Source organism: Lepidothrix coronata, unplaced genomic scaffold, assembly GCF_001604755.1.
Source record: "Lepidothrix coronata isolate B3197 unplaced genomic scaffold, Lepidothrix_coronata-1.0 Scaffold10, whole genome shotgun sequence".
NCBI lineage: Eukaryota > Metazoa > Chordata > Aves > Passeriformes > Pipridae > Lepidothrix > Lepidothrix coronata.
In genome coordinates, this window is record NW_016690190.1 from 1,788,458 (window position 1) to 1,802,971 (window position 14,514).

Below are 14,514 nucleotides of genomic sequence, written 5' to 3' on the forward strand. Positions count from 1 at the left end.
GAAGCATAAGGGCTCTATCACATGCTTAGTGTGCTTGATGGCCTCCAAAGCAGCCATTCCATAAAAAAGGCGGAGTACAGCACACCTATATGTGAGAGGAAATTGTTACAAGTGCTGTATTTTGGAAATAAGTTAGGGGAAGAGGAGAATTTTTTCCCAATTAAATACACAGTGAAGAAAAAGAATGCTTCTGTAAGCATATTTCTAGAGGAAAAAAATACCTTATTCAACTACGTGACAGACTAAATAAACACAAAGAAATTACAAATTAAGACACCTGGAATAAAGCTACACTTGCCTCACTGGCTTTAAAGAAGTGAAATAGTTATTTTACTGTCCATTTGAAATATGAAAGGGTTATCATTTTTTCATAAGGGGAAGCTTAGAAATTGTACTTATTCAGGTAAAACACTCTGTGAATTCTTGGTAGATTTCTCTTATAGATCAATACTGAGTGCCTATGTTTTCCCAGTCTTACTTGCTTATGATTTCAGAGCAATGAGCAAACTTCTTCTTGCTTTGGACTCAGTAATTAATGCAATCCAACATTCCACAAAGCAGTAGCTCTAGTGCAATATCTCAATATTAACAAATGCATATGCTTTCATAAAGATTTTACTTGTGAATACTGATAAAGCTTATCCTCTATTCTCATGCATATTAAATTAGATTTCAGAGCTAGGGCATCCATTCATTGAACATTTATAAATGCTAATATATGCTCATTTTGATGAATACAAACAAAAATCAGTCTAAGCATAATTATTCTTTGGCATTAACAAAACATTGAAGGAAAATGGAATCTAAATATTAAATATTGTCGCTTCAAAACGCATGCAACTTATTTACATGAAAATCAGATTGCCTACTTTGCACGTTTAAACCTTGAGGTATTTCTGTTGAGGGACTTTACAACACTCTGCAAGATTTGTTATTTTCTTGTTTGTTTGTTTGTTTTAACAGTTCATAGAAGTATCAAAACCCAGGCATTTCCTGCTGATTGAACATTGACTCATAATTTTTCAAATACAGATTAGAAATTCCAGAGCGCTCTCAAGAAGTATCACCAATATAACATTAAATCATTTGTCTAAGATTACAAGGAGATGAAAAGTGATATCAACAATCTCTTGTTTTGCATATGCATGCATTTATAATGCAAAAATACACAGAAACAGTAGCCTAACATACAGAATACAGTTAAAGAGGTATGGAGATACATAATTAAATAGTACACTGCCTGGTGTGCTTTTTAGAACAATTTGTTGTTATATTTAATTGTTAAATTGGAAATGAAAGACAAAGGCTTTGTACTCCACCAGGGGCATATATTTTGTGGTTTAGAACAAATCATTTTCCGTGGAATTCATTTTCTTCGAAGAACTAGAAGGAGTTGTGTACGCACGCTAAGACTCGATCAAGTAGCTTTACCTGTAGTCCATGCCAGAAGACTGCCTCTTTCAGGGACAAGTATACGTTTAATTCTATGTAAAGCATTCAATACAGAAATCAGTCACCCTGTAGGCACACCTCCTTGTTGAGTTCACTATCTTAAACGAGATCCCTAATTTTCAGGTAGCAAAGATGAGCAAAATGAATCTCAAATTCAGCATCCCTAGTCTTCTGTGCCACTATAAGGCAGACAGCACATGCAACTCAAAAAACACTCTAACCAACAGCTCTCAGTCTGGATCTAGCAGACAGGATGAGTTTGTTCAGCTCCTGCATCGTAATATAGCACCACAAACACTCAATCTTGTTGTTCAGGTCATAGAAAAATTCTGTTTGTCCAACATACTGCCTTATAGCATGCTCACATACATCCCAATACTGTAAGCTGCTATCAAGGTTTCTTGCTACAAAACTAGAGCAAAACTAATGGCCTCTTAGAATACTTTAAAAGCAGTTACAGCTGATGATTGACTCTGATAGCAGGTTAGGTCACTGTTTTTCAGATTTATGATGTATTTCTGAATTACAGTCTACACAGCATTCTCGAGTTCTATGCTTGGCTACAAATGACACTATGCACAACAAGTACGAAGAGTCACATAAAAGTTCCTGGACACATATCCCCAGCTCTTCCTAGAGTCCCCTAAAGAGTAGATTAAGCTTTGTGTTTATCCTGGGCTATTTCTTATGTAATTTCTAATGTTAATACTACAATAGTAGAAATTTCTAATGTTAATACTACAATAGTGGGGGCCTCTGGTGGTCTAGTGGTTAGGGTGCAGGACTCTCACCGCTGCGACCCGGGTTCGATTCCCAGCCCCCCGGGCAGATGGAGCTCGTCAGCCTTGTAAGGCAATCCATCTAAGAGAAGGTCACTCTAAACAAACCTACATTCTGAGACCCTCACTGCCACTGTCCAAGTTTGCTTGGCCCCGGCAGATGAACCTCAGGATTAAAGGGTGGGCTCAGTTCAGCGCACGCTGTGTCTCACCTAAAAAATCCACTGCGCAGGCTCGAAGGGTTAATGACCTTTCCCAAATCTTCGCTCGCGAAGACTGGCCATTATTATTATTACTACAATAGTATGTTATGATTCTACATAGAATGTCTAGATAACTTGATATATGATAGTTCTATAGTCCACCTATAGGAGTAAGGTATTTTGGAGGGATGGGGATAAACAGAGAAATCGAGTGTAGACAAGTCCTGTTGAATTACTCCACTGACTTTGCATTATTTAAAGGGAAATGCTGTTAGTACAGAAGTCAGCTGTTTAACTACTGCAACTCTGTACCTTGGCCTGCTTTCAGGGGACTTCAGAATAGTGTGATTAGACTTTGTATCTGCTTGTCGCACATTGAAAGAAACATTCACATATTTGATAGTGTAGATTAAACAAGTGCCAAATATTCTATTAAGTAAACTTTGACCTACATGATATGAAATTCTCTTGAGTTGGCAACTTTGACCTACATGATATGAAATTCTCTTGAGTTGGCAACTGACAAAAAAGGAAAGAAACCTCCAAGGAAATCAGTGTACGTCAGCAAAAAGGAATGTCTAAGACTGTTGTGTGTCCACAGGCAGCACTTTGAAGGTTGAGTAAATACAAGGAACTTTTTGATAACGGTTGCAAGGCAGCACTCAAATTATGTCAGAGAGATGAGAAAGAACTATATGGGTTCACAGTATAGTGACACAGAAAGTCCAGTCCATACTGCAGGCAATATTATTAAAAAAAAAAAAAAGGGAACAAAAATCATATTAAAAATGAAGAACCACCAGCCATTTATTTACCAATACCAGTTGGTCTAGAAATTATCTTAAGTGCTCAGTTACATCAGTCCCCATGTAGAAGAGCACTCAGGCATGTGCTCACTGTTTAACATGTGAATTAGTCCAACACACTATATAGGAGCTTGAACATTTGCCTAGACCTAAATGCATATTTTGGTAATTTGATGAACTGGGACCATCTGATCCTGCAGTCCTTCCAGAAGCAGATGGGCCAAATAATGATAACATCTGTAGAAGTGGTAGTATCTCCTTGTAATTCTTTATGTCCCCTTTTGCTGTAATAGCATCTTTGTAAGCAGCAGCACTTAAGAGGACAGCAGCAATTTCAAATCTATTGGTTTAAAATTACTTTACATATCAGATACTTCTCAATCACGATTGAGAATCATGATTACTGAAAAAGAATATTTTTTCTATTAATTTGTTCTCTCTGTTGTATAGCACTTTCTATACCACACAGATTTTAAGCATATTTCATTGCTTAGGTCTTTCAAAAACCTTGGGAAACATTTTTTTAAAGAGAAAAAAATCTAACTTCACAGGACTAATGCTATCTTTTTATGAAGGATGAGCATTTAGTATGCTATGTGATACATGAATATTTAAGCCTATAAGTTCATAGATGACCACATCAGTGATGTGTTAGTGATTCCATTCCAATGTTGTTACATGTACCATACAGGCTTTTTAAAGGGCTATTAGACATTATATAATCCTTCATAAAATTATTATTCTGTCAGAAAGAAAAGTAACTCATAGATGTTTTTGGTCTGGCTACACTAAAAATGATTTTGAAGTGCACTGAGATTTGCACTAGAAAGATTCCAGGATTTAGGATTTGTATTAACTATTTATGTATATGATAGTGAGGAGAAATGTTGCCACTGATTACTAAATAAGACAGGCAGTGCTTCATAGGTTATTAAAGGTACTTTATCAACTTTATAAATTATAAAGGTCCTACACATTTATAAATGGTTAAATTCAGACACTGAGGGGTAAAATAACTTGAACAGAAGCTTTTAGGGTGTATCTGCTTATGAAAAATTGGCAGATTAAGAAAAGAAAGGGAGGCTTTACTAATCAGTTCTTTGTACCTATAGTTCAGCTGGATCTATTGGGAAGAGTTATACCTGCATATCCAGGAACAGAATTTGCCCTACCTTTCTTTAAATGGGAGCAAGACAAAATGAGGCACAGCTCTGGGTATACTGCAAACTAATGACACTCCACACGTTATCTTGACCGCTAAATTTTAAAAGTATTGGGCTAAAACAACTGGATTAAAAGAATTCAGAAATAATCTTTAGCAAAAAGCTTGTAATTTTTATTATAAGTCAGTGAGGGAAAATAGTTTCAGAAAAAAAAAAAACAAAATGCTGCATCTAAATATTTATAATACATTTCAGTGATACACAACACACACACAAACAAACCAAAATATTACTGTAATTTGTTCCTGGCTTGCTCTTCTCTTTAGTCTTATGAAACAAATGATTTAGCAGGCAATGTACAATATAGAGGCCCTCAGTGGATTGTAATATACTAAGTAAGCATGTTTTTCTTTTCGTTTAATTTATAGTCCCAGGAAAGAAAAAAAAAAAGACATTTAAAAACCTGTTGTCTGAGTTTACAAAGCTCATAGGGATAGTTAGTTCTTAGCTAGTTGTATTGCTGGCTAAAATGTGACATAATTTACCACTAGAGGTCTTTTCATTTACTGATGTTCTAAAGCCTCAAGGGTTCTTCATCAATGGGTACATGTTTTAATCACAGGGTACTGCAAAATGCAGTGTCGTCTTTTCAAATTGGCAGCTGCAGGACAAGTACCTGGATGTCAACCTGGAATTTGCTGTATAAGCATTTGATGTAATAATTTCCCAAAGAGAAACTGAATTTTTGCCTTTATGCCTTATCTAGCTTGAGTAATTCTTAAAATGTGAACTCCTGCCAAACTCTGTGAATAACAGATTTTTGGTCTCAGTGATAAAACTGAAGGGAAAAAGAAAAAAAAAAGGCATGAAAAGAAATTGGTAGAGTTGACTGAGTTACTTCATTTTTTGGCTCTTGGTACAATTTTCTTTCCTTTTTTTTTTCCATATTTTTCAGTTCTTAACTAATGTGGATCATTCTGTAAAAGGAAACATTTAATGCTGAAAATGTCAAAACAAAACACTTAATCTTTTCAGAATTTTAGCATGTGAAATCAAATTCTAGCAGAATTTAAAATAGATATAGAAAGTAAGCAGCTACTTACTTTTTGTGAATTTACTGTTCCTTCATTTCTAGTTAGTCATAACAGGACAAGTACACATCCAACTGGGTTGCATACAAACAAGCCCAGGAAACAGTGGGACTTCAATATCTGTGTAGTATAGCAGAGAAATTAGCAGTTACTAAGGAAATCATAAACCACTGCGGAAACAAAGACAAAAATATGTGTGTGAGAGTTGTATGAATGAACATGTCGGCCTTTACTGGAGCTGAGTGAAAAAGGGAAAATATTTGCCAATTAAGTAGTTTCTACAGATGCCTGGTGCAAAACACAGGAAAACCATGTTATGTCAGTCCCATTTCCTGTCTTGTACAAATCTATGGAATATAAAATCTTCTGCTTTTATCTGTTCCATCAACCATCTTCCTATCTTTGCTGCATTTCATCCGTTACTTTGTTACCTTATTTCCTGCTTCCCACTAGCTTTTAAGCTTGCAGATCTTACAGCCTGTGCAGTTGTATACAGTATTTATTTCCCCTTTGGAACACATTCTGGCTTCACATAGTACCTCGGTGCAGCCTTTTTTACTAGGAAATATTTGTCTGCAACACAGTCATGATCTATGATCTTTACACATCAGCTACCTCAGTTGGCTCAGCAATCAGTTTTCATCCTAAAGCTAAAGGGCAAATTTCCTTTGTAAATGCCAGATTTCAGATTCCTCCCTCTCCATTTTCAATGCTAAGACAGCTCAGGAACATATTTTAATAATAATTTTCTAAGAATGCATAAATTTGCTCAAATGCTTAAATAGTGAACACCCATAGACAGAGATAAAAGGTGGCTGTTTCCAGGAATTTCTTTGAAAGGTGCATCTGAGAACAGGGTCTTAGAATAGATACACACAGCCAGGCTCTACAATGGTCATTCGTGATTCAGTCAAAATAATGCAACTTGATGACATGACTGCTTCTGAGAGCTTTGCATTTTCTCTCTAACGAAAAAACTTTCCATTTGTGTTTTGAATAGGTAAGCCTACAGGGTATGGATCCAGCAGTAGACGCTTACACCACAAGGGAATAGTGGATGAATGCTGCTTCCAGAGTTGTGACCTGAGGAGGCTGGAGATGTACTGTGCTCCGATAAAGCCACCTAAATCTGCACGGTCTGTACGTGCTCAGCGCCACACTGATATGCCAAAAGCACAAAAGGTAGGCCAGGCTGGGAAAAATTCACAACTACTAACAAATAAACCAATCAAACCAATAAAATACCAACGAAGAAAACCCTACATATTTTAGGGAAGGAAAATTCTATCAGGGCTGGTAACATAGAAGACAATTGATGTGTTCTGCCTACTAGATTTAGTGGAGTTTTGAAAAATAGTTTCCATGGTAGGAAATGGTATGTTTCATCTCATCTCTTAGAACACTGAATAAAACATGGAATTGCTAAGCTAGTAGTTGTGAGGCTTTATCCTGCTATAGGGTGGCAAGTGATAAGTACTCACGTCATCCAATCAGAAATAGCACCTAAGACTTCTTTCAAAAGAGAAATCAAACACTGAATGTTTAACAACTCATCTATCCAGAATCTCTTCAGTCATCCTTCTCTTTCAGGGAGAGGTAGAGTGAGTGCTTAAGAAGGAAAATACCACTCTTCTGCTATTCATCTTACGTGTAAATGAACAATTCTTTTATCTTTCTTCATTATTTTGGATTTTTTTTTTATTTATCAGAAATAAATTAAATGGATACTTACTGCAATCATTTCATACTTCATTTTAAGTATTTAAAGTTTAATACATATATTCTCCAAGCACTGCAAATATTAATTGATATTTTTTATATAGTTGTGGAGTTCAGAGTATCCAGATTTTTGTTCCTGTGATACTAGATAAACTGTAAATATATGTATCAACACAGCCTATAGTTCAGAAAACCCATCTTAGACTAGGCTACAATGGAGTTCATGTACAACCCTCCCTCCTGTTTGAGTTCTGAACATCTGTTTTACATGTTATTTGTCTTCTGCTCTAAGTCTCTATTGATTTATTTTATTGCTGCTTGACCCTGCCTGTCCTACACATATGTTGGCCCCATTCCTGCAGTTATCTGAAAATTTTTGCTTATAAGAAATGGAACTGCATGAAAACCTAATGTTTCATAGGAAGTAAAGAAACCTGTACTGCATAATAATTTCCTTAATATCATCTTTATGAAAAGAACAACTGCAATCATTCCAGCATCCATTCTTTTCCATAAGTCAATTCACAGAATGGAATCCTTTCACCTCTTCCTCAAGAGTTTTCAAACTTTTAAAGCGGTGTCTGTGTGACATTTCCTGGGAAGTATCACCTTAGCCCTTAGTATCTCAAAGGGCACACAGGGCAATGAGTGAAGACCTCTTCAGGTAGAGCTCAACTGTAGACAAGAAAATGCTGTGGTTTATTCCTGTCTGGGCACACATAAACTTAAGTCTTGCTGGAAAAGAAGAAAACAGTCTTGGCCAGTAATCTGTGTTCTCCTTCCCATACTTGTTGCTAAGGTGATTGGTAAAACATTCAAGTAAAGGAGACAAGATACCTGCCAGCTCTCTAATGGATCTCCACACCACTTTCCTTGGAGGACTGAGGAATGATGTCATACTTTAGGCAGCTGTCCTCTTCCCAGTTCAAAACTCAAGCAGGAGAACACTTTTCTTGCAAACAGGAAGGACCAGAAGAAAGACCTTGTATCTTCCTCCAGTGTCAGGGAGATGGTGCTCAAGAGGGGTACTGGAAATAGAAAAAAAAATAGAGTATGTAACAGTAATTGAGAAAGTCTAGCTGCAGAAGAAATCATCCTGGAAATTAAAAATTGAAAGAATCAAGAGGTGAAAAGGGTAGTAAAAGGACAATGAGGAGCACAAGAAAAGAAAGGGGAGGGAATTAGATCAAAGAAGTCGAGATGCAAAATATTGAAAAACTGAATGAACCAAGGTGCATCTTACAGAAAATATGAAATTTTGAGAAAAAGGGAGAAAAAACAAAATTAGAGAAAAATTAATATTAAACAAAACAACACCTTTAGAGAAACTGTATGTGAAAAGGAGGAGAAAGTTGAACAGAAGAAAAAAAAGTCATAAATGCTTCTTGATAGGAACTTGGCAATAAAATAACAGAAATCTGATGAGGAAAACAAACTGAAATTTTCATTATTATTTGTGGATGGAGAAAATTAGTTTGAGGAAACAAAAATGCAGAAGTAGTAGGAGAAACTATTATTCATATTTTTGATAGATAATAGGAAAATACAGAGAATGTAAGATAAGCAGAATTCATTAGGAAAAAGTCAGGTACATATTCTCATGTAATTTTTTTTCTTTTTCTTTTCTCTTTGCAGTCAGTTGTATATGCCTCCATTAAGAAAGGCAATTATGTTCATACTTTCTTTAAATAGCCTCTCCCAATATGAATGTATTTAGCTAGTTCATAGTGTTGATATGTCACTGATTTTAATTAAAAAATAGTTATGTTAAAGTCAAATTATTTTTCAGTTAAGCAATTTTTTTCTGCTTTGGAATATTTTTCTCTCTTAATATTATATATTATATATGAGATATTTATCTTATACATAGAAAATGAACATATGTATGTGAGATAATATAATATGACCTTTTTAAAATTTTCTTATTAAATGCAAGATTTAAGGTAGGATTAAGTGGAATATATATTGTGCAGTTACTCTCAGACTTCACAGACAACCAGTTTCTTATGCCTTTCATATATCTGATATAGTCTTTATTTAGCATCTCCTCATAACTTTCTAAATGACAAATCCAGGATTTGGGGTTTGGTTTAAGCAGAGCAATGGTTTCACCTATTTTTACACTAAGTTTATATCTAGACTTTTAAAGTCCAAAACAAGAGCAAGGAGGGAAGTTAAAGTCCTGTGTTTCATGTCATGGTCCCATCTAGTTTTTCTTCCACTCATCTTTCTCTTCTGAAAAATGATAACAAAAGTTTACTCAAAAAGTGAACTAACTATTAACAGCAATTTGGAAAATTAGTGAGTAGAACTTTGAAAAACAACTCTCCTAGCAAAGAAGTAACTGAGCAATTTCCACAACTGTATATGTGAGGGAAGACTGTGACCTTTCTAAATGAAACAGTGTCACAGAACCAATGTCACAAAGTTCTTATTCATTTACCTTGAAAATTACTACATAAATGTGAATAATGATAAGGTTGATTTTAAAAATTAATAAAAGAGAATCATACAGTCATTTAGGTTGGAAAAGATCTAGGATCATTGAGTTCATTAACCCAGCACTACCAACTCCACCACTAAACCATGTCTCTAAGTGCCACATCTACACATCTTTTAAATACCTGCACAACTTCCTTAGGCAGCCTGTTTCAGTGCTTGACAACCTTTTCTGTGAAGAAATTTTTCCTATCATCCAATCTAAACCATTCCTGGCACAACTTGAACTTGTTCATGAAGACAGTGCCATGCCATCCCCTTTCATCCTAAGCAAAAGGAGAAAAAAGGTGCATATCTGGATATAATTTTGTTCTTCCTCTGATTTTCAGTCCTTATTCTTATTTAGGCCCACATGTGAAAAACACACATGAATATACATACCAGCAAAGTATGAATAGGAAGAAAATTCTCCCAAAAATACTTTTCCGACTTTATCTAATCTTCAAAATTTAAATAAACACTGAGTGAGACTAAGAGAGAAAGAGAAAAGATATTAATATTTTTCATTTAAGAAAATGCCTTTAGGAAAACAGAAAAAGTATTGCATTATTTCTCATTAATTTTTCTAAGACTGGTAGATTCTTTCGTAATTGGCTGAGTGTCAATTCACAGATACATTTACAGGCCAAAGTATGCACAATGGCACCAATCCTAATTTCTGTTGCAGCCATGCCACATTACTAAGCCAATGAGGGAACTTTTTGGTGTAACAGATAGAAGGACTTGGACTCTTCAGAGAATTATTTTCTCCCATGGCTCATTTTCCAGCCCTGTTTTTATATTACTGATCACACTGCCCACAGAACCGAAAAGATTTCAAAGAGCCCCCAGAGAGTTCATAGCTAAGGTATCGTGCCTGTTACTACAAACACTAGACTTTTCATTTATTACCAGTAGAGCAAGAGAATTTTCAATGCCAACATGAGGTTTGAATGTCTGTCCTAATAGGATAAGAATGTTGCTGCATGCTTCCCGATATCCTTCCATCTCAGTTAAATGACCATTACCATGACTGAGGTAGTTGTTATCCTTTTGTCTTTTCTCCAAAGATCCATGCTGTAGGTGAAGGGTTAGAAGTCTGTGCTTCTCTTTTCATGAGCTGATTTATATAAAGTTCACATTTTGCATCTTTCATCTTAAAATGGTGATTTTATTCATCTGGGTCTGAATAACAGCTCAGAGGATCTGACAATAAAACAAGCATCACAGATGCAATTTTATCTCTAACTACCTTTTCCTCAAAGACTTGAGAAGTGAGGCAAACTTTGATATACCAGTACAAACGCAGGTCTGAGAACCTGATTCAAGCATTCACAACTTTGTTTTTTTGTTCTGTTTTGTTTTTCCCAACACTCTCAGCATTGCATACATGAAATGTTATGTGGGTCAAAGCATTTTCTGGCATGCATGTTACTGCTGCTACCACCAGTGGCACTTATTTGTAGTTATTCATCAAAATGCTGAATCTGGAGAAGAAAATGTTCTAAAAGTAACCTGCCATCTTCCTTCAATTTCAAAACTAGTTTGTGTATCATGACAGCTTTTTTTTTACCTACATGTCAGCATTAAAAGCTATAACCGAAACCCTGCTGCATCTTAGTATCTACTTTATTTGGTTGATAAAGCCATTTTAAAGTCAGACAACAGCAGTGGTGGAGATAATTTATATTTTCAATTGAGAAAAATATAGGTAATTTTCAATCTAAATACACTTTGAAAGTCACTGCAATGCAAAATGGCTGTTCTTTCATTATAAGACTCTCACTGTCCATTTTATAGAACATGAGTTTTCAGTCCTTAAGAATGGATGACTTTTTGCAAATATAATGTAACATATAACTTTTCCTATATGCTGGTAAACTATCTTCAAAGAGGAGCACCTAGGGTCAGCACTGAGGAGAATATTTTATTTTGTTGCTGTGTAGAAAAAAGCTGGGCAGATGAGTAAAGAAATTCCCATTTTCCTAGTTCATTGTAACTGATCTAAGCATTTGCAGAATAAGGTAGGATCCTTCATATTGGCAGACTCCTGTGAAACGCTACAATGATGATTTTCATGAAAATCAGTGAAAATTGAAGGGCTGACCCAGAATGAGTACTTAAGAAAGAAAACTAAGATACAACTTAGGGAAAACTAAAGATAGCAAAGGTAGTTTTGCAAAAGCTGGAACAGAAACAGGCAATGAAAAGCAGAAAATATGTTAATGTATGGATAAGCAGAATTCTGTTGACATTTCTGATTCCGTATTTGTTTGATGCTAAGGAAGCCATTCTACAGCAATATTAGCAAAACTGGATGAAGACAAGCCAGTATCCTTCTGAATTTTCACAGGAAAAGAGACTAGATGATTAATCTGGCAGATTCCTAAAAGAGACATTTCTTCATCATGAATACTTTGCTATCAACAAGTTTGGTTTGCCAGTGATAAGTCTTAACTTGGCTTAATGTTTTTTTTTACTTGTTAATGGTATAGTTAATTTAACAATTACTAGTACTGCTTCTCCTTTCCACGCCCCAGGCCCGCTCAGCCTTGGCCATATTGATCAACATAACTGGTCTACTCTGGCCTCCAGTCGGGAGGTCTGGAGACACACCATCTATAACGCTGCTGATGCTTTTGAGAAAGCACGCAGGATCACTCTCGAGGAGAAAAGACAATGCAGAAAGAATCGTGTCCTGCAGAATATACCACCTAAGGAGTCTTTCTGCTGTGCCTTTTGCAATCGGACGTGCCTGTCTTGTATTGGCCTTTTTAGCCACCAATGCTCTTGTAGCAAACATGGGTAGAGCCCTCCCCAAATCTTCGTTCGTGAAGCCTAGCCATGAATGAGTACTGCTTCATTTTTATTTCATATACTTAAAATAATAATTAAACTCACATCCATGAGAATCCTATCCAAATCCAAGAAAATTAATAACCTCTATGTGAGCTCAAGTTTTTTGATCCCTTGCTAGTTTCAGATTTATTTTATGTTTAATAGATACGGAAAGGATATGGAAAAGTTACATATAGAATAGAATGTTATCTGGGAAATCACTAAAAAACTCCACAAAACTGTATTGCTCCAAATTAGTTTTCATTTCTTTCTGCCCATCAGAAAAGCAGGAAAATCTTTTTAAATTTTAGAGGCTACATTTCCTTATTTTTAGGGCTTTAATAGCAACTACTGCAGTGGTAGAGCTGCATACACATTCTACACATTTCACAGATATAGTTTTTTCTTTTTGGCTTTTCTTAGAACAGACAGATTTCAGTTAACTAAGAATTTGATTTCTGATGAGGATTATAAATATAGAGAATCACTTAAAAATTCTGCCTTTATTCTGATACAGAATGGATGAAGCTTTGGGCCCAGATAATATTTACCAGCATGGCAAATAAGGAAATCAAACTGAAATGTATATGTCACACCCATCACTGCTGCTGGAAACTGGTCTGTGCTTGGACTGGCAGTGAACTGAGGGCATTATTAATTCCAAAGCTCTCTTGATTTGCCTGGCACATCACCCTGTCTGTTTTGAAAATACAAATTTTTTGACTGTAGCTCCTACACTGAACCCACACTTTTAAATCTCCTCAAGGCCTTATCCAACAAAATCCAACATATGTAATATGTCATTTATGCAATATGTAGTTAGCAGAGCAATTTTGAAAACACTGGGTACCAAAGCCCAAGAGGCTCCATGAATCCTTCAGTTACAACTCCCAAGTTCCTCGGCCCCTACACATCCTGCTTTTGTAAATGTCCTTGTGAAAGAAAATCTTTGGTACCTACCATATGTCTAAGCCCATCCAGGTTGTTGCCCACCCATGCAGATGTTTCCTCTGCCAAGAACAACAATGACAGCAATCATTTATGTCTAAGAGAACTGGAAATTTAGGGTAGAGAAGTTCTGTATTGTTAAGTGCCCTGTAGATAACTGAACTACTGATTAAAACACAAGAGAAGGTTCTCCACAGACTATTCCTTGTGAACTGGCAGAAGGGGGTCTAACAACTCCAGCATTCTGGGTAACTGTTTTCCCACTGTTATAAGTTTAGTGGTCATACAAAGTATTGAAACCTATCAGTAATAATTTTTTCTTTCTAAACCCCCAGGAAGTGCATTTGAAGAATACAAGTAGAGGGAACACAGGAAACAGAAACTACAGAATGTAAGAACATGCCATCCACAAGAATGAAGAATGAATGTGCCATCTGCAGGATACTTTGCTGTAAATAAATTATTTGTTAAACATTGGAAGACTTAAAAAAACCTTTGTTTTAAAAAGCTTGATGCAATCTCAACCAATGGGCATTCTCCCAGTGAACAATGCAACTAAACATTCCAATATTAAGTCTTTAGAGAACAGAACATTTTAACCAGCCCAGAGCTAAAATTTCTGTGGTTGATATATTACTGTTTGTTAACCTTTTTTAAATGTCCTGCACAAAAACTCTTAAAGCCCTGTGCCCCTCAAATGCCTACAAATTTATGGGCCTTTGACGGATCCAATTGCACTAAATTAACCTATGAACACTGGCTGCTGGAGTCATTCATCAGCCTTGTCTAAGTGGTGGTTTTTTTATTTGCACTTCTATACAAGCAACAGGCTGTTTGTTTTACAGTGTCTGATAACATTGTTTGTCTACCCCTTCATATTTGCACAGTTTGACATTCCCAGTAACAGCAGCAGTAAGGTAACATATACAGTTTTAAACGTCCATTAATTCCATCTGTGGCATTTCAACAGAATATGGGTTATAGATGCATTTGTTTTAAGACAGTTTTTTTCTTCCTTCTCTTGCAAACATGCAATT

At 35.8% G+C, this 14,514-nt stretch overlaps 1 protein-coding gene across 1 annotated transcript in view; it reads left to right on the forward strand.

Annotated features, from left to right (window-relative positions):
• IGF1 (insulin like growth factor 1) overlaps positions 1-14,231 on the forward strand; it is a 47,759-nt gene extending 33,528 nt beyond the window's left edge. The window contains exons 3-4 of the mRNA XM_017804901.1: positions 6,495-6,676; positions 13,813-14,231. Coding sequence (XP_017660390.1) covers positions 6,495-6,676; positions 13,813-13,872 — 242 coding nt within the window. The 3' untranslated portion in view covers positions 13,873-14,231. The remainder of the gene's footprint in view (positions 1-6,494; positions 6,677-13,812) is intronic.
• Positions 14,232-14,514: the final 283 nt, after the last annotated feature.